Genomic DNA, 20,455 nt, shown 5'->3' with positions numbered 1-20,455 from the left:
AGCAGCACAGGTTGCATTTTTCTAGAACTATGGAAGTAGAGCATAGTGGTTAGTTTCTGGGTCAAGGTGAAGTAATTGAAGAGGTGTTCCTAAGAAAGGCAGCCTCTGCTCCACAAATTTACCCACTCCTCTTTTTAAGCCATCCAAGTTGGTGGCCGTCACTGTCTCCAGTGGCAGTGAGTTCCAAAGTTTGACCATGCGCGAGGGAAGAAGCACTATCTTGTATATATAGATAGATAAACTTTATTTGCATTAGCCAATGGTTGTCGCAACATAAAACAAGCAATATGCACAATTAAAAAACAACAACAATGGATAAAAAGGACCATCAAATGACCAAGACCATCATTCAAATACTGGCCCTTAATCTCATTGCACCCTCAATAAACCTAGCAACCTTTGCTGTTGTCTGATCATTCTGATCTGACAACAGGAAGAACAATGTGGCCTCAGAAGTGCGGCCTGCGATGGTAAGTAGGAGTGGGGTGATGATCTCATTCCTTAGGTCTTTATAAAGGGGGCAAGACAGGAGATCATGAGCCACTGTTTCCAGATTGCCATCTCCACAGGGCCAGAGTCGCTTCTCAGTTGGAATCCTTCGGTATCTGCCCTCAAGTACGGCAGAGGGCATAACATCCAATCTGGCCAGTGTGAAGGCACGTCTGTATTTTGGGATGATTAATTTATACAAATATGGTGCCAGGGAGTCAAACTGAGAGAGGGAGGGAAGGCATACCAAGGGCAGCATTTCTTCGTAATGGCCAGATTGTTCTGTTGCTCCAAGTCCTTCAGGCGCTGTTCAGTTAGCCTTCTTTCTTTAACAAAGCCCATTGTGAGAACCTGTTGTGGGTGGAGTCCGCAGGAGAGGAATTTTTGGTGTACAGTTTTGGACCACACACTTTTATGGGGGTCTTGTGTCACTAAGGGCAGTAAACCGGGAGGATTTAGATTTAGATGGAGCCAATAATTAAGAGTTTTGAAGACTTGCCTTCAAGTCTTCAATGTAATGCGGCATTTGGGACACAGGGTGGTGCAGAAAAAATCTGACTTAAAAATTTGGATTGGACAGTTTCAAGAATGCTACAATGATTACCTGTCCAAATTTGTATCTTGAATCTGCCCTGCGTCTTCCAACGTGCAGTTTCACTGGATGTCCATGTGTTCTAGAGTTGGGGGGGGGTCTCTATCTGTGTAGACCAACAACATCTTGAGGGCCACAGGTTCCCCATCCCTGATCCAAGATTTAGGTCCTCCAAAACTTCTCTGCCTCAGTGAAAGCTGCTTGTGCAGGATGTATGAGATGAGAGAGACACCTAGTGGTCACATGGAAGTGCATCGCATTTGAATGCCACTCTCGGTTCAGAATGTGACCAGGGTTCATTTCATTTATTTAATCGGTATACTCTCCTTCAATTGTAGATCTCAGGGCAGTTGACAACATCAAGATACAAGAGAAAAACACAAAAATACATAATAAAACAAGAAAAAAACAAAACAAAACAAAGCCACAAACCAATACAAACACATTTAAAAGGATATAGGATGTTAGCCAAAAGCTAATATAGAAGAATAAGAGAATATAAAGATTTGATGGATTATGAAAGAACTTAAGGGAAATGATTGAAGAACAGATGTAAAGGTGAGCAAGGTAACTAAGAAATGTGTGGTGAATGCGGTGGAGGTATTTTATAATATTTTAACTAGGATTTATATGCTGTAATGTTTGAACCATGAATTTGGTATTATTAGTTATGAAAAGTACTCTTTTTTCTCTCTTTTCTCTTTTCTCCTTTTTTATTTTCTTTGTATTTTGGAAAATATGTATAGAAATGTGTTTACAGTGTTATGTATTGTTCTTTGATTCTCTTTCTCTTTCATTTCTTGTAATATTCAATAAAAACTAATAATACTAATAAAAAAGGATGTTAGCTAAAAGCCTGGTTGAAGAGGAATGTTCCTGCCTTGCGCCTAAGGTGTATAATGAAGGGACCAGAGATTGGGAGCCACTGCAGAAAAGGCCCTTTCTTTTGTTGCCACCCTCTGGACCTGTTGTGGAAGAGGAACACGAAGGAGGGCTTCAGATGATGATCTCAGGGTCCAGGCAGGTTCATATGGAGCGAGGCAGTCTTTGAGGTATTGTGGTCCTGAGCCATTGAGAATAGCTGGGCGCTTCTCCCTGTGAGGCAGTGTTTCACAAACTTGGGTTTCCAGCTGCTTTTAAAAGTCCCATAATCCCTAGCTAGCAGGACCAGTGGCCAGGGATGATGGGAACTGTAGTCCAAAACCAGCAGGGGATTCAAGTTTGGGAAACCCTGGCCTAGACACTAGATTGGTGTGTGTAATCCAGAGCTGTAGAAGCGACTGTGTTCTCTTTGAAAATAGAGCGTTAACAATCGGCCATGTGCATTCTGGGAAGCAATCAACCAGAGGAAGGAATCCTTTTGCATTCTAATTAGGGACTGGGGAAGAAATATACTTCAGTTAGCATTCAAATGCAAACTTGCATTCTTCACACTTTCTGAAACCATACAGCCAACTGTATTGCAGAGATCCCTTGAATTTCGCATTCCTTCCAGTAGCACCTTAAAGACCAACTGAGTTAGTTCTAGGTATGAGCTTTCGTGTGCATGCACACTTCTTCAGATACACTGAAACAGAAGTCACCGGACCTTTCTATATAGTGAGAAGGTGGGGAGGGGTATTACTCAGAAGGGTGGTGGGAATGGGTGATTGGCAGATAGCTGCGATGAGCCTGTTGACGACTCTTAACGACTGCAATAGGTCTAACAGGAAAAAGCAAGGGGTGAGAAGGTGAAAAATGGCTTTGTCATGTATAATGAGATAAGAATCCAATGTCTTTGTTCAAACCAGGTCTCTCCATAGTTTTAAGTTTGGTGATAAGTTGCAATTCAGCAGCTTCTCTTTCCAGTCTATTTCTGAAATTCCTTTGTAATAGAACAGCTACTTTGAGATCTTGTATAGAATGTCCTGGGAGATTGAAGTGTTCTCCTACTGGTTTTTCTGTCTTGTGGTTCCTGATGTCGGATTTATGTCCGTTTATTCTTTGGCGTAAGGTCTGGCCTGTTTGTCCAATATAGAGAGCTGAAGGACACTGTTGGCATTTTATGGCATACACAATGTTAGACGATGAGCAATTAAATAGTCCCGAGATGGTATGTGTGATGTTGTTGGGGCCAGTAATGGTGTTGTCCGGGTGTATGTGGCAGCAAAGTTGGCATCTGGGTTTATTGCAGGCTCTGGTGCCAGTGTCCGTGTTAGGTCTGGTTGTAGTATTATTGTGGGTTAGGAGTTGTTTAAGACTGGGTGGCTGTCTGTAGGCAATGAAAGGTCTTCCTCCCAGAGCTTGAGAAAGAGAACTGTCATTGTCCAGGAGAGGTTGTAGATCTCTGATGATGCGTTGTACTGTTTTAACTTGGGAGCTGTATGTGATGACTAGAGGTGTTCTGTTATTTTCTTTTTTGGGTCTGTCTTGCAGCAAGTTCTCTCTGGGTATCAGTCTGGCTCTGTTGATCTGTTGTCTAACTTCATCTGCTGGGTATTTTAGTTCTAAAAAGGAACTAAAAAGTTCTATTACAGCAAACCTAAAAAGTTCTATTACAGCAAACTAAAAAGTTCTATTACAGCAAACCTTTTTAGAACTAAAATACCCAGCAGATGAAGTTAGACAACAGATCAACAGAGCCAGACTGATACCCAGAGAGAACTTGCTGCAAGACAGACCCAAAAAAGAAAATAACAGAACACCTCTAGTCATCACATACAGCTCCCAAGTTAAAACAGTACAACGCATCATCAGAGATCTACAACCTCTCCTGGACAATGACAGTTCTCTTTCTCAAGCTCTGGGAGGAAGACCTTTCATTGCCTACAGACAGCCACCCAGTCTTAAACAACTCCTAACCCACAATAATACTACAACCAGACCTAACACGGACACTGGCACCAGAGCCTGCAATAAACCCAGATGCCAACTTTGCTGCCACATACACCCGGACAACACCATTACTGGCCCCAACAACATCGCACATACCATCTCGGGACTATTTAATTGCTCATCGTCTAACATTGTGTATGCCATAAAATGCCAACAGTGTCCTTCAGCTCTCTATATTGGACAAACAGGCCAGACCTTACGCCAAAGAATAAACGGACATAAATCCGACATCAGGAACCACAAGACAGAAAAACCAGTAGGAGAACACTTCAATCTCCCAGGACATTCTATACAAGATCTCAAAGTAGCTGTTCTATTACAAAGGAATTTCAGAAATAGACTGGAAAGAGAAGCTGCTGAATTGCAACTTATCACCAAACTTAAAACTATGGAGAGACCTGGTTTGAACAAAGACATTGGATTCTTATCTCATTATACATGACAAAGCCATTTTTCACCTTCTCACCCCTTGCTTTTTCCTGTTAGACCTATTGCAGTCGTTAAGAGTCGTCAACAGGCTCATCGCAGCTATCTGCCAATCACCCATTCCCACCACCCTTCTGAGTAATACCCCTCCCCACCTTCTCACTATATAGAAAGGTCCGGTGACTTCTGTTTCAGTGTATCTGAAGAAGTGTGCATGCACACGAAAGCTCATACCTAGAACTAACTCAGTTGGTCTTTAAGGTGCTACTGGAAGGAATTTTTTTATTTTGTTTTGACCATGGCAGACCAACACGGCTACCTATCTGTAACTTGAATTTCGCATGTCGCTGAGTTTTGCAACACAGTTCTCCAGCCAGGTACAGTGGTACCTCGGGTTACATACGCTTCAGGTTACATACGCTTCAGGTTACAGACTCCACTAACCCAGAAATAGTACCTCAGGTGAAGAACTTTGCTTCAGGATGAGAACAGAAATCATGCTCCAGCAGCGCAGCGGCTGCGGGAGGCCCCATTAGCTAAAGTGGTGCTTCAGGTTAAGAACAGTTTCAGATTAAGAACGGACCTCCGGAACGAATTAAGTACTTAACCCGAGGTACCACTGTATGACTGAAGATAACATACAAAAGTGTATTAGAAGGAAATACTAAAATAAAGCATGTATTGGGCAAAATTGCAGAGAGAAAAAAACACAATTAAAGTTTGACAAATTTTCACGTGCAAATGTCAAGAGCTGAACTTAAGGTAGGACAAACAAGAAACCAAAAACGGACAGATTCACTCATCCCTACTTGTAAGACATACCTTTCCAGAGCCTCAAATGCAACATATTTATTTTATAAATATGAACATGCTGCCCCCTTGTGATATAAGTATTCCTTGATCTGCACCAGGGAGGTTGGCCCTATGAGTCATTTAAGGTGCTCCAGCAAAGCATTAGCAGGTTGGGAGAAAAGGAACAGCTGCTCATTTACTGGCGAGGAACCACACTTTCTTAGTGGGTGCCCTTTTGGGAAGGGGACACCCTGCTTTCCTGGTGGTCCCAGGAGACTCCTTCTTGGGGCGGGCTTTTCCTGTTTCCCCGGTGCTCTTGAAGGATGCCGGAGGGACGACCTGCTTTGCCGGGGCCACCCCCACATTCACTGGGGGTACTAAAGAGGGTTTTTGGTTGACAACGAGCCCTGATTTCTGGGGGGCCCCAAAGGCTGGTGCGGCGGGATAGGCTGAGGGCTTCCTGGAGGTTGCCCCCTTCTTAGGAGCAGCTCCAAACTGGGAGGAAGGTTGCCTGGAAGGTCTTGGGGGCAGCACAGGAGGAGAACACTTGACGTTTCCTGAGCTGCTAGGCTTCACGCGGCAGATGGGGGGAGCCTGCCCCAGAGGGGCGGCTGCTGTGGTTGCCGCTTGGGTAGCCAGAAAACCCAACGCTTTGGGGTTTGCTGAAGTGGCTCGTGTAGAGCGCTTCCGGGAAGAATCCTTGACTGGCGGAGTCCCCAGTCTTCTACGAGAGCCAGCTGTAGCCCGCTTTTCGGGAGGCTGGACCAGTTTCTCCTTGTTTCCTCGAATGCGGGTCCAGGCCTGCTTGATGACATGCAGCATCCTTTTCACAGGGTTCCTCGAGGGCTTCTCTGCCGTGGGTACTTCCTTCGGGCCCCTGCCCGGATGGTGTCCTGCTTGCGGAGGCCCCTGCTGGAGTTGGCGCTCCAAGCCGGGTGGTGGGAGGCACTTGCCCTTGCCCGCCAGCTTCTTGCCAAGGCTCACCTGGACCGAGGAGGAGGTGGCCTCAATTTGGGTCCCCATTTGCAGATGCTGCACCATCACTCTAGAAAGCTTGTAAGGGGCCCTGGGGCCCGGGTTGGCTGGGATGCCCTCTTTGATGCTGCCACCGCCGCTGCCACCACATCGCTCTGGGGGCTGCTCCTGTGCCTTTCCCTCCCCTGCCGTCTCCGGCAGACCCCACTTCCTGGCGTGGATCTTGTTGATCTTCAGGTGGAAGTCCAAGCCCATCAGCACATTCCCGTTGCGCACCGTCAGCCGCGGGAAGATGTGCAGGAGCGGGTCCTTCTGAGTGCGGGGGTGAGGGCACATGGTGCTGCAGCTCCCGCACTGCCGGCACACCGGGTACTCTGCCCGCAGCTCCCCGTGACCCATCTCGAGGCCTTGTGCCAGGCTGAGCCTCAGGTCCTCCACTGTCTGCTCCACACTCAGGGAGGCAAGGATGGAGCGGCTTAGCTGCTGGCGGGAGGGCAGCTCACGGAGTGCCTGAGTGCTTGGGGACAGCTTGGCCACAGTCGTCCCACCGCTGTTGCTTTGAAACGGCAGCACTGCTTTCGGAGCTGCCACTTGGCTCGTGGGCAGTGGACTGGTCGGTAACTTGGTAGCTGGTCCAAATTCCCTCCCCTCCCTAGCTTCAGGCTTCAGCATGGCTCGGGCTGTGCTTTCTCTCTCCTCGGAAATGGAGAGTGTCGCATAGGGGACCTCCGGGGCAGGTCTCTGTGAGGAGGACTTGGTTTGCTCTAATGTCCTGCTGCCCTTCTCAGACGACAAGAGTGGCTTTGCCACGGGTGGTCCTCCTTCTCCATCTTGTTGCAAAGCACCTTGGCATTCTTGTCCAGGATCTGTGGCAATCAGCACCTGCCCAGGAGCGCTGGCCTTTGCTATAGCAAAAGGTTCCTTGGGGAGGTTCTCCTCCAAACTCACTGTGTGGCCCATCAGTTGGGGTGGATCTTCATGGGACATGTCCTTTCTCCTGTGCATGTCGTCCAGGGTGTTTTCTCCTCCTGCTTGGCAGCTTCTTACTTCCCAAGGACTCTCAGCTGACTCCATCCCATGGAAAGGTGCACCCTTGCTTTGGTTCTCTAGGATGCTGCCATGGCTGATGAGTCTGTTATCTATGGGGTTGTGAGGCTCACCCCCAGCTGCAAGGCTCTTTCTTACATGGCCCATAGGAGTGTCAGTCCTTGCAGAGCAGGGACTGTCTTCTGCCTTTTGAACAAGACTCTTCCCCTCTCTGCCTCTGCCTGCACTGCTTTCTAGTGTGTATTGGACAGAACTGGAGAAAGGGAGGGGTGGCGGTTGGTGGCACTCCATTGAGGTGTGGGGTGTGAATTCTTGCATGGGGGCCTCCATTTGCTCTGACAGCTGGATTTCCTTCTTGGAGGAAAAGTGAGGTGCAGGTTGTGCACCTTCCTCTATCGAGGGTTGGGGTACAGATTCTCGCACAGGGGCCTTCATTTTTTCTGACAACTCGATTTCCTTCTTGGAAGAAGAATGGGGTGCCCTTGAAGCTTGAGGTGCAGATTCCTGTGCGGGGACCATCATTTTCTCTGCCCTCCTGATTTCTAACTGTTGCAAGGCATCTTGTCTTGGGTGCAAAGGGAGCGTGACTCCAAGTGCCAGCTGGGCACTGCCAGGCTTTGCTACGGGCACAGGTTCCTTGGGAGAGATTCCGTGGTCTTTTAGATGGGATGCACCTTGGTGTGAAATGGCCTTCACCTTCCTGATGCTCTTGGAGGGCTGCCTCTGACTCTCTGTCCCAGTTTGACAGCTTTGGGCTTCCTTACTTTCAAGGCTCTCAGCTCGACCCATCATGCCTGAAGCCTTCACTTTCTTCTCTGGGGCACCAAGGATCCCTGGACTCCTTTGGCTGGTGAGGTGGCTGCTCCTGGGGCGCCTAGTTCTACCTCTGCTTACAAACCTGCTCCTTAGAGAACTCTCTGAAAAGCCTGGTCTTGTGGGAGGCAGGGTGACCCTTTTCGCCACCCTGAATTCATTTCCATCCTCTGCTCTTTTCTTGGGTGCCACCTGGACAGCGCTCCCCTTTTGGGAGAATGTAAAGGGAATGGGCTGGGGGGAACACCCCCTCACAGTTTGGGATGCAAGCCCCCTTGAGGGGGCCCTGGCTGACTCAGACAGCTCTTCCTCCTCTTCCTCCTCCTCCTCAACCCTCTGTGGGGGGCTACAGGAGTGTGCAGGTGATGGGGAGTGGGTGATCTGGCAGGCCAGGGCGTGAGTCAAAGGAGTGGGCTCTCCCCAGAGATTGTGCATCTGTTTCTTCTTCATGTTGAACTCCAAGTGCTGAGCAGTGTCTGGGCTGATGGCTGTGCAGGGACCACGGGGAGCTTGGTGGGTCTTGTGGGAATGAGGTTTGGGCAAGGCAGGCCTCTCCTTCCAAGATGTTCCTCCCCTTAGCATTATTGCCTCCAGAAGCTGGGCCCTAGTTTTCACACTAGTTTGATTGATGCTCATTGGCCCAGATTGCCTGCTTCTCTCCCCAGCCCTCTGTGGGGGGTTTGAGGAGTGGGCTGGGGAAGGGGAGGAGGGAGCCTGGCACGTCAGTTTGGCCAGGGACTTAGTTGAGAGGGTGGGCTCCCCCCAGAGCTCTGGGATCTGCTTCTTCTTCACATTGAAGTCCAAGCGCTGGGTGGCATCCGACCCAAGTGCTGTGCAGGATCTACGGTGACGAAGCTGACCCATTTGGGAAGGGTGTTTGGGCAAGGCAGGCCTCTCCTCCCAGGAAACTGCTCCCTCCGACATCATCTCCTCCAAAAGCTGGGCCGTGGCTTTCACATGAGCTGGTTTGGTGTTCCCTGAAGGTGAGACCCTGTCCTGGATGCCGTCGGATGTGGGCAGAGCCAAAGGTTGACCAGAAGACACTCGGGAAGTTTGGGGGTTGCAGTTTGGACCTGAGAGAGAGGAGAGAGAGAAGCGGAAGTACTCAGAAACGGACCAGTTCTTTCTCCAGAATGTCGCATCTCAGATAGATTGTCAAGGTGAGGATTCAGGGGCCAGGGTAATCCTAACCTGTTAGAGCAGCGATTCTCAATCTGTGGGTGCCCAGATGTTGTTGGACTAGAACTCCCATCATCCCTGAGCTCTGGCCTTGCTAGGTAGGGGTGATGGGAGTTGTAGTTCAACAATATCTGGGCACCCACAGGTTGAAAAAGGCTGTGTTAGAGCATTTCAGTAGAAGTTGTTGAGGAGGGGTGTAGTGGTTTACCTGACCCCCTGTCACAAGTGTCACCAGGAAGAAGGGAAGGAAGGAGGCAGCAGAGAAGGCAGAGTGATGAAAGCACACCAGCAGGGGTGCTGGTTTGACTCTGCTGGTGCATTAACACTTCACCAACCTCCTCATTGTGCGGACAGGCAGAGACCCCCCAACCACGGGTGACACCCAAGTGGACTGAGAACTCCCAGGTAAGTTCTGCCCACTATTGTGTGGGCAGGGCAATCCCTCCCCTTACCTGGCCAACTCTCTCCTGGCAACGCCTCCCCAGCTGGGATTGGGTAACTGGCAGAGGTAGTTCTGGACAACCTCCAGCCTGGGGGGAGGGTGAACCCAGGCTGTACTGCCAGGAGCCGCATGGGATCGGGGGGGGGGGGCTGCAAACGACCGCACAAAAGGCGCCCCCCTATTTGATGCAGGGAGCAGTCATTGTCTCACATCTCTTCCTCCTGGTTGGTTGCAGTGACAGAGGTGATGGGAAGGCAGACAAACCTTGTTGCCTCTCCCCACTGACCCTATGGAGGAGAACTATGGGGTACCAACCCAAATCTCTCCCCCCCCTCATGCCCCAAGGTGGGTAATGGTTTTGGGGGAAATTGAATTGTGGGGGCAGTCATCTGTGTTTACTGGGTAAGATTTAATTTGGGGTAACACATTTATTTGTGTCGGCTTGTATATGTTTTTTTTTGGGGGGGTAATGAATGGAGACAATGGAAAGCAAATAGAACTGATTTGGAGTAGAATCTGTGGGGAAACAACATATTTACAACCAGAAGGTACCTTTTACATTGCTTTGAGTTGCTTCATGGGAAGTGATTCACAAATGGAGATGAATAATGAAATATACTCAGAGTCGCAAAGTGATTTCATGCTCTTTATTCAGCTCATAGTGGTGAGGAGGAATGAATGAATGTCCCCTCAAAGTATCTGCTTTATATACATTATTTACACAATGGGCTGCACATGATTGGCTAATTCCAGGATTCTACTGTAGGCCAATCAGGTTGTGGATTCACTTCTATCTGGAGCATGATTGGGTGGTTCCTGCTAACCAATCATACTGCTGCATTGTTCTAGGACCAATCAGACTGCTGCATTCTGAATCCTATTGTTCTAGGACCAATCAGACTGCTGCCTTTTGGAGCCTATTGTTCTAGGACCAATCAGACTGCTGCAGTTTGGATCCTATTCAACTCAGTACATAACACCCCTCCCCTCTAAGTTCCAGTCCTGCCCGGAAGGTCGCATTCATAGTCCTCAAGGTACGCCGGTGGCCTACGTGTGCGTTGCGGCCTGGGGTGTTCCCTGGTCCGGGGTTCAGGTTCTGGCTCGTGTTCCAAGGATGGGGCTGTTTGGTCTGGCGCAACCGGCTCGCTCAGTCGTGGTTCTGGTTCCGGTGTCCTTTCGGCCTCGCGGGTCCTCTCTGTATTTACTGATTCTGCCTCTCCTGCTTGCCCCTGCTGCTCTATGGGCCTCACTGCCCCACTGTTCCCTTGGGACTCCTCTGACCTGTCCTCCTCCTCCTGGTTTTCTCCCGGGAATCGTCGCCGTATCTGGTCGCAGTGGCGGCGCCAGCATTGCCCCCCATCTGTTAGCACCTCGTACGACACGGGGCCCGTGACCCTGGTGACTGTGGCAGGTACCCATGCAGGGCCTGCCCCAAAATTCTTTGCGTACACTGGGTCCTGGGCCTCGAAGGTCCGGGGGTTCCTGCCTTCCCCCACCACTACCTCATCCTGAGCTCTATCGGGGTGAAGGCGGTCCAATCTGATTGCAAGGCGCCGACCCATTAGTAGTTCAGCGGGGCTCCGGCCAGTCGTTGAGCTGGGGGTGCTGTGCTGTGCTAGAAGGAATGTGGCAAGGCGGTACTCCCAATCCCCTTGCGTCATGCGGCGAAGGGTGTCCTTGGTGGTCCGCACCATGCGTTCTGCTTGGCCATTGGTGGCAGGGTGGAATGGCGCCGAACGGATGTGGCAGATGGCGTTCTGCACTGTGAAGGTTTGAAATTCTCCTGATGTAAATGCAGTCCCGTTGTCTGAGACGAGAGTGTCAGGGAGCCCGTGGGTTGCAAACAGCCTGCGTAGTACCCGGATGGCTGCGGACGTAGAAGTGGACGGTACCAGTGCGACTTCCAGCCATTTGGTGTAGGAGTCCACCACTATGAAGAATGTTTTCCCCTGAAAGGGGCCAGCGAAGTCCACATGCAGGCGTGACCATGGTGCTCGGGCGGACTCCCAGGACTGGACTGGGGCCCTTGGGGGATCTGGGCGGGATTCCTGGCAGGCCTGGCAGTGTTTGACCCAGGCCTCTATCTCTCCGTCGATCCCCGGCCACCACACATAACTCCTGGCAAGGGCCTTCACACACACCCTGGGTGTGTCTCGTGTAGGGCTGTGAGGACCCTTTTGCGGAGGGGCTGGGGAACAACGACCCTGCTTCCCCATAACAGGCACCCCTTGTGGGCTGACAGTTCATGTTTGCGGGTTGTGTAGCCGGCGAATTCTGGCCCGGGGCTGCGGCTGGGCCATCCCCTCCACACCCAGTCCAGGACCCGGGAGATGACCCTATCTTTCTTGGAATGGTGTGCAACTTCTTGTGCCTGAATGGGGCGGTCAGGAAGCAGCTCCAGGCTCATAACCTCTTGTGCAGGTGCTGGGTCGGGGCCTGTTTCCGGTAGTGGTAGCCTGCTGAGGGCGTCTGCATGGCCCATCGCCTTTCCAGGGCGGTGAATCAGTGCATACTGGTAGCTGGCAAGGAAAATTGACCACCTGAGGACGCGAGGAGACAGCACTTGGGGGGTCTGCTTTTCGGGGGCAAACAAGCCAAGCAACGGCTTGTGGTCAGTCACCACGGTGAAGGGCCGCCCGTACAAGAAATCATGGAATTTTTTTACTCCCTTCACGATTGCCAGACCCTCCTTGTCGATTTGCGAGTAGTTCCGCTCGGTTTCGTTGAGTGTCTGGGAAAAGTATGCTACCGGTACCTCTCTTCCATCCGGGAGTTGGTGTCCCAGGACAGCGCCGATGCCATAGGGCGAGGCGTCGCATGCTAGCACCACCGGCAGCCTCTCGTCGAAGTGTGCCAAGACCGAGTTTGAGACAAGCAAGTCCTTGACTGCCTGGAATGCGGCCTCCTGGTGCTGGCCCCACACCCAAGGGGCCCGCTTGTCCAGGAGTCTGTGTAGGGGCTCCGCTACCGCCGCCTTGTGGGGAAGGAAGGAATGGTAAAAGTTCAATAATCCCAAGAAGGCCTGAAGTTCAGTCTTGTTCTTGGGCGCTGGGGCATCACAAATGGCCCGTACCTTGTCCCCAGTCGGGTGAACCCCTTCTGCATCCACCATAAATCCCAGAAAGTCCACTTGAGGCACTCCTAGTAGACATTTTTCCCGCTTCACCTTGAGACCCGCCATCTGGAAACGGTGCAGAACAGTGCGGAGGCGGTCCTCAAACTCCTCTGGTGTGGGCCCGGCAATCAACACATCATCAAAGAAGGGGGTGACACCAGGAATCCCTTTAAGGAGAGAGTCCATTAGATTCTGGAATATGCCTGGTGCCACGCTGACCCCGAATTGCAGCCGCTTTACCCTGAACGCTCCTCTGTGCGTCACAATCGTCTGTGCCTCTGCTGTGGCCTCATCTACTGGCAGCTGTTGATATGCTTGGGCCAAGTCCAGCTTGCCAAAAATTTTCGACCCAGCCAGGGTGGCAAGGACATGGCTGACCACTGGCACTGGGTATGCATGGGCCATGAGGGCCTTGTTTATGGTACATTTGTAGTCTGCGCAGATGCGGACCGAACCATTAGGCTTGACGGGTGTGACGATTGGGGTTTCCCAGGGGGCATTAGGCACCGGCTCCAGCACTCCTTGCTCCACGAGTCGGTCCAATTCCTCGTCTATACGGGGTTTCAGGGCGAATGGGACCCGGCGGGCCTTGAGCCTGACTGGTCGTACTGCGGGGTCAAGCTGTAGAGCAATGGGGGGGCCCGTATACTGTCCCAATTTCCCATCGAAAACCCCCGGAAACTCCTTGCATATGGCGTCCACGTCCACTTGTAAGCTCATGTGGTTCACCCCGGTGATGGCTAGTCCCAGTGGTCCAAACCATGCCAACCCCAGTAAGCTAATGTAGGGGCCCTTGACCACAAGCAAGTCCAGTTGCCGCGTCCGCCCTCGGTATTGCACCCTGAAGGTCCCCACCCCCATTGTGGGGACCTTACGTTTCTGGAAGTCCCGGAGGGTGAATGGGGCCGGCCTGAGTTTGGGACCCCCAGTAGGACACAGTTTCCTTAAGGTCCTTGCCGAGATTATGGATAGAGTTGAACCCGTGTCAAGCTCCATGCGGCATGGGGCCCCCTCTATCTGTACCTCTACATAAATTTTCTCTACGTTGGGGTGGGGCAACTGGTATACCTGGAAGTCTGTGAGCTCCGTCGAGTTGCCTTGGTGCGTTGGGCCCCGGGACCTGGGGCTCTTGGATTGGTCATCTGATGCCTGACTTCGGGTGGGCCGAGCCCGACACACCCGGGCGATGTGTCCCAATTTTCTGCACTGCCTGCACTCTGCGTTGCGGAAACGGCAGGTCCTCCTCTCGTGACTTTCTCCACAGCTTGCGCAGTTCCCTCCTTCTCGTCGAGGCAGCTGTGGTATGTGGGCTGCTTGAGTGCGCTGCTGTACTCGGTGCACCTCCTCCCTGTCGGATCCCGAGTCGTTGGTGAGGTCTTCGTGGTGGACCCTCGGTTGGGACGGCTGGCTCAGCCGTGCCTCTTGCATCGACCTCTCAGCAGCTTCCGTTGCCAGGGCCTCCTCCAGAGCGACCTGGAACGTTAGGTTCTTCTTAGCGTAGAGGCGTCGTTGCAGCTTCTCATCCTTCAGGCCACCGACGAGGCGGTCACGAAGCATGTTCTCCAGCTCTGAGAAGTTGCAGAACCGGGCAGCTTGGCGGAGAGAGGTCACAAACCCAGTTATGGTTTCCCCAGGGGCTTGCCGCTTTGCATAGAAGGCATTTCGACGAGCCACCACTGAGGGCTGTGGCGAAAAGTGCCCCTTCAGCTGTTCCATTATTGTTTTGTATGGAACAGTAGCGACGTCTTCAGGCGCAAGGAGAGCCCGGGCGATTTCAAATGTCTCCTCTCCGCAGACGCTGAAGAATATTGCCCTCTTCTTGGCGTCTTCTTCATCGGTGACCCCTTTGGCTTCTAGGAGGAAGGTGAAACGGGAGGCGTACGCTTCCCAGTCTCCAGATGCTGGGTTGAATGGCGAGAAGCTGCTGTCAGTTGCCATTCTGAGTTCCTTGTGTCCCGGAGCTGAAGCCTGGATACACGGTGCGAGGCAGCGGTGCGGCAGGTGGCGGTGCTGCGGTGCTGTGTGTGGCAGTCAGCTCAGCGGGATCCCACCTTCGTCGCCAGTGAAATATACTCAGAGTCGCAAAGTGATTTCATGCTCTTTATTCAGCTCATAGTGGTGAGGAGGAATGAATGAATGTCCCCTCAAAGTATCTGCTTTATATACATTATTTACACAATGGGCTGCACATGATTGGCTAATTCCAGGATTCTACTGTAGGCCAATCAGGTTGTGGATTCACTTCTATCTGGAGCATGATTGGGTGGTTCCTGCTAACCAATCATACTGCTGCATTGTTCTAGGACCAATCAGACTGCTGCATTCTGAATCCTATTGTTCTAGGACCAATCAGACTGCTGCCTTTTGGAGCCTATTGTTCTAGGACCAATCAGACTGCTGCAGTTTGGATCCTATTCAACTCAGTACATAACAAATAAATAACTTGGCATGTGCAAATTTGTCTCTATGGTCATCACTCGCTGTGCCCCAAATAAGCAGTATCAGAAAATAACCTTGTTTGATGTTTCATTTAAACTTTTGTATTTGTATGGGTTTTGAATTGTGCAATTGCTTTGAGACATTTTATGTAGTGAGCAATGAACAAGTGCAATTGTCACCACCATCATCGACAGCAGCAACTTGTGACTCAGGCCAGAGGGTTCTGGGTTCAAGTCTCACTCCTTTGGGAAGCAGTTTTCTCTTAGAATGACGGGGGGGGAGGGGGAGAGCTTACAACATGGCCTGTTCCCCTGTCCAGGAATGTTCCATGTGTGTAGAAGGCAGAGATGCTTGGAAGATCCACAACCTTCCTCCCTGATGTGCAAAAGAGTATAGTGGTACCTCGGGTTACAGATGCTTCAGGTTACGTGTTTTCAGGTTGTGCACCGCACTGAACCTGGAAGTACCGGAATGGGTTACTTCTGGGTTTCGGCGCTTGCACATGCGCAAGAGTGCTAAACTGCGCTTTACGCATGTGCAGAAGTGCCAAATTGCAATCCGTGCGTGCGCAGACGCGGCACTGAGGGTTGCGAATGTGCCTCCCACACGGATCACGTTCGCAACCCAAGGTTCCAGTGTATTTAGTGAAAACGGGGGTGAGAATGGAGCCTGTTACTCACAGCTTGAGGGCCTGGGCACAACGGCGAACATTTCCCAGGAGCTGGTGCGCTGAACTTCTTCCTGATCGCTCAGAGGCTGATATCTCTCCCACTTGCTCAAAGCTTCCTCTCTGCTCCTTCTGCTGGAGATGCTGTCAAAGTCAGTTTCGCTGGTGACCTCAGATGCTTGCTGGAGGTTTGGTGCACCAGGGATCAGTTCGTTCAGGGACTCCCAGTTGGGCGTGGGCTCTCCCCACAACTCCTGAAGCACCTTCCGGCAGATGTTGAACTGAACAGGCTGGTGGGACGTGGGGTCTCTGTGGAGTTCCTCGAGGCCAGCTCCACAGGGTCTGTGAAGCAGTGGTGAGTACCGGCCATCTTCCTCTGGGGCGGATGGTGAGGAGGTGAGGGGCGTGTCTGGGAGGCTTATTACATCATCGCTTGATGAGGACAAAGACCAATTGCTGCTGATGGACGTGAGGGAGCCCAAGGAGGTGCTGGAGAGACTAGACAGGACTCTAATGGGCAGAAACACACACAAACGGATATGAGAATTATGGCTCTGTGGAATACAGCAAATCAGGCATGTGGGGAACTTTTGGTACACACAGACAAGTCCCATAATCATTGGCCATTCGCCATGCTTGCTGGAGCTGATGGGATGTGTAGTTCAGTAACTGGAGGGCCACACTTTCCTCACCTCTGCAGTAAATAAAAGAGAGAGGAGCAACTCCTTCTGGGCGTTGCTTTGCAGTTCTCCAACGAAAGAATGTGTACAAAAATACATATATTAAGGAGAAAATGTGCATGAATATTGCACAAAATAGGGGAAAATAACATTGCAGAAATGCATTATACCAGGGGAAATTGCTTGCAAAAATATGTATGTTAGCCAAAAGCACAAACAACAATGCGTATGTTAGAAACGTATTTATTAGAAATAGCAAGTATTTGGATGGCTGTCACATGGAAGGTGGAACATGATTCAAACTTCAAAGAAGGAGATTCCCACTAAACACCAAGAAGACCAATCCGATGGCAAGAGGTGTTTGACAGTGGAGAAGACTCAGAAGGTGATGGACTCTCCTTCATTGGAGGTTTTTAAACAGAGGATGGATGATCATCAGCTAGGGATCCTTTAGCTATAATTTCTGCATTGCAGGGGGTTGGACTAGATGACCCTTGAAGTCCCTTCCAACTCTAGTGTTCTATGACTGGCATGCTTTGGTTTGCCTATTGGTTGAGGAGGTGCAAATTAGGCAAGGTCACATTAATATGCAGCAATTTCTCCTCCTTTCCAAATTCCTAGTTGGAAGTTTGAGCCATGGATTGCCCCACATCATACCTATTTTGAACCCCAGACCTTGTTTCTCTCCCTCTCTCTCCCCCCTTCTCCACTGTCCACTGACTTACGAGTCCAGATCCATCTCCAGCTCCTTCGGTTGGGGTGGGATGTTCACCTCTGTAGAGCTCAGTCTGCACTCCAAGGTCAGGATCTCAGTTGGCTCTGGAAGCCTGGTGGGAAGGAGACAGGCTGGCTAAGGATTCTTTGGAAGATCTACCTGGTAGCCAGTTCAGGTTTTGATGGGAACTGAGCATGGCCAGGCTGGAATGCCAGGACCCCAGAAACAGATTGGACATCCTTTTAATTTGGTGTTGATGCAAGATCATAAGAAGAGCCTTGCCGGATCAGGCCAGTAGACCATCTAGTCCAGCATCCTGTTCTCACAGCAGCCAACCAGATGTCTGTGGGAAGTCCACCAAAAGGACCTGAGTACAAGAGCACTCTCCCTTCCTGTGGTTTCCAGCAGCTGGTGTTCAGAAGCATGTTGCCTCCGGCAGTGAAGTTAGGACATGCCCATCAGGTCAGTAGCCATTGAGATGATAATGAAGCTTCCCTGCACAGCACACAAAGGCATGAAGGCTAACCATAGGGGTGGATCGAAGGACAATCTGTTCTCCTCAGTATCCTATAGGGCAGTGGTGCTCAACCTGTGGGTCCCCAGATGTTGCTGGACTACAACTCCCATCATCCCTGACCACTGGTCATGTTGGCTAGGAATGATGGGAGTTGTAGTCCAACAACATCTGGGGACCCACAGGTTGGGAACCACTGCTATAGAGCAAGGACACTCAGAAGGGAGCTTTCTGGGTGATTTGCAGTAGATTAAAAAAAAAAGCATATGCAGGAAATGAACTTCAAATGGAAGTCAGGGGTGAATCTTAGAGTAAGTTGCAGGAAACTATAGGCACTTGTGGTGGACATGCTCCAAAGTGACAATTTTTTGAGGACAAGTGTTAAATGAAATAAGTAAAATTACCCATCAGCATGTCAGGAAGTCTCCAGAGCTTGCGCTACTAAATTTATACAGTGGTACCTCGGGTAACATATGCTTCAGGTTACAGACTCCGCTAACCCAGAAATATTACCTCGGGGTAAGAAATTTGCTTCAGGATGAGAACAGAAATCATGCAGCAGGGGTGCAGTGGCAGCAGGGGGCTCTATTAGCTAAAGTGGTGCTTCAGGTTAAGAACAGTTTCAGGTTAAGAACAGACCTCCAAAATGAATTAAGTTCTTAACCCGAGGTACCACTGCATTTAAATGAGAAGCTGGACTGGATTTCTCCTAGTGGCTGTCAGCATGGTTATAGTCACATTCTGGAAGGATTTAAATGGTGTAAATTTGAGTGCTTGGCACATCGCCCTCGCAAAAAAGTTGATTCACAAATTAAGACTGACAAGAGGAACAAAGTACAAATACATATTTGTGGAAGAACAGCGGTTCTTCATTTCATTTACTAATTTTCCAGGAATCCCAAAGACCAGTTCCAATGGTTTATGCTAACTTGTGGATCGCTTAATCGGAATGTGTTTTACAGATGTATAATATTATAAGTTGTGTATTTACAGAAATACAGGTTTTCATAATGTATTTTGGAGAGTCTCTGGAGAAATAAGTAAATAAAAATTAAATACACAAAGGAAAGTGTTTCACAGCTACAGGACATTCGCCTCTTCTCCAAATATGGTGGATCATGGGGTGGGGCCTAATGGTTTGGGGCAGCAAGGAGGGTACTACTGGTTCTGTCAGTGGCAGTGGATGAACGGGAAACTGGCTACCACTTACTTCTTTGTGCTGCTTGCTTTGCTTTCTTTCTGAAAGAATCCGTGGCAGGCTGAAAGCAAGAGACAGAGAGGCTTGTGAAGGCCAACAATCCAAGCCTACCTTCCATAGCTGTCAACCGTCCCTTATTTGGTGGGAAACTCCCTTATCCCAGCACCGTGTCCTGCTGCTGTCCCTTGTTGATGATGTCCCTTAAATTTCCTGGGTTTCAAAGGAAGCAGCTCCTCTCCCTCCCTCCCTGCCAGCCAGGGAGGAGGGAGGCTCCAACTGTGTTGCTTGGCTGCGTTGCACACCCAATAAGGAGTCTAAGAACGACTGGGGGGTGGAGCTTGCATACTTTGTGCCAATCAAGTCGGCCCGTTTCCTGGGGACTCGCCTTTGCTCAGCACTTCCCAGCGGAAAAGTGACGGTGGTTTTCCTTGCTGTATCCCCTTTGCTGGGTTGCTGCGCTGTGGGAACCACTGTTTGAGGCTTCGTTTGGCTGCTAGCTGGGCTTTCGGCCTTTGGCTTGGAGGGGCTTAGAAGTTGAACATACCTGTGCCTGGAAAATCCCTTATTTTGGCTGCTGATCCCTTTTTTTCAAATCTGTAAGTTGACAGCTATGCTACCTTCCCCAAAGAGACTAAAGGAATAGACTGACTGCTCACCAATCCATGTCTCATGAAGCTTTAGCCACCTGGTCCTGGGGCTACAAGCCTGTTGCACAAGAGGTAAAAAGGAGACAGCATTGGGTAGGTGAAGGGACAAAGCTTAAGTAAATTGTAACCTTTTCTGTACATCTGAGATCTCACCCAGTGCCAGCAGGCCCCGCCACTGATATGCTAAGCCACACCCTTTAGCTCCCAGACTCCACCCCTGCATGCCACACACAAGCCCTCAGTAAACCTTGAGAAAGGCTGCTCTACAGGGACCCTGAAGTCAGGCTGGGAGGCTCCTCTGTGATCCTCCGCTGAGGAGAGTCTCTTACCCACAAGGCCGCAGCCACCCAGAAGACCCAGAGAGTGATGAAGATCAAGAGCTGTATCAGCTCGAAGGCCCAGTGACACCAGCTCATTTCCGGTGGGAAGAAAAAACTGCCTGCTGACCTGGAGAGCAAGAGTACTTCCTGGGCCCAGCCAGGCCACCCCTTCTTGGAGTCACGCCCACATCACAAAGGCCCACCATCTCCTTGGACCAGAGTGGTGGTGATGACGGGTGCTCTGTGAACACTGGCCAGACATCACAATGAGCCTGGAGCAGCCTCCTGCCTGCTCTGAGCATGGGAACGTGTGGGGCAGCCACACAGGGCTGGCCCTATCTTTAGACAGAGGGAAGGCACCTTCCTCGGGCAACACAGAATCATAGAACTCTATAGTCGGAATGGACCACTAGAGTCATCAATTTCAACCCCCTGCAATGCAATCTCAGCTAAAGCATCCCTGACAGATGGCCTTCCAACCTCTGCTTAAAAACTTCCAAGGAAGGAGAGTCTACCACCACCCAAGGGAGA

General features: G+C 50.6%; 1 protein-coding gene across 1 annotated transcript; it reads right to left on the bottom strand.

The window, feature by feature from the left end:
- Positions 1-5,215: 5,215 nt before the first annotated feature.
- Positions 5,216-20,127, bottom strand: LOC309337729 (uncharacterized protein). The gene is made up of 6 exons (XM_081854500.1): positions 19,934-20,127; positions 19,614-19,662; positions 18,970-19,018; positions 17,256-17,357; positions 15,864-16,360; positions 5,216-9,081 (listed from the first exon to the last, which is right to left on the bottom strand). Exons 1-6 carry the CDS (start codon positions 20,018-20,020, stop codon positions 5,366-5,368), a joined length of 4,500 nt encoding a protein of 1,499 aa, XP_081710626.1. The 5' UTR covers positions 20,021-20,127; the 3' UTR covers positions 5,216-5,365.
- Between the last annotated feature and the right edge of the window lie 328 nt (positions 20,128-20,455).

The sequence above is a fragment of the Podarcis erhardii genome, assembly GCF_964252035.2.
Source record: "Podarcis erhardii genome assembly, chromosome: 3".
Lineage (NCBI taxonomy): Eukaryota > Metazoa > Chordata > Lepidosauria > Squamata > Lacertidae > Podarcis > Podarcis erhardii.
Note: the sequence above shows the minus strand (reverse complement) of the source record. Positions and strands in the feature narration are given on the sequence as shown.

Bases quoted from the DNA above. Each gene is read 5' to 3' on its own strand.
- LOC309337729 (XM_081854500.1), bottom strand. From the start codon at position 20,020: ATGAGCTGGTGTCACTGGGCCTTCGAGCTGATACAGCTCTTGATCTTC. The intron at 19,019-19,613 runs GTGAGCAGTCAG...TCTTGCTTTCAG, and splicing joins GCTTCATGAGACATGGATTG to CCTGCCACGGATTCTTTCAG. The intron at 17,358-18,969 runs GTAAGTGGTAGC...CCTTCCCACCAG, and splicing joins AAAGCAAGCAGCACAAAGAA to GCTTCCAGAGCCAACTGAGA.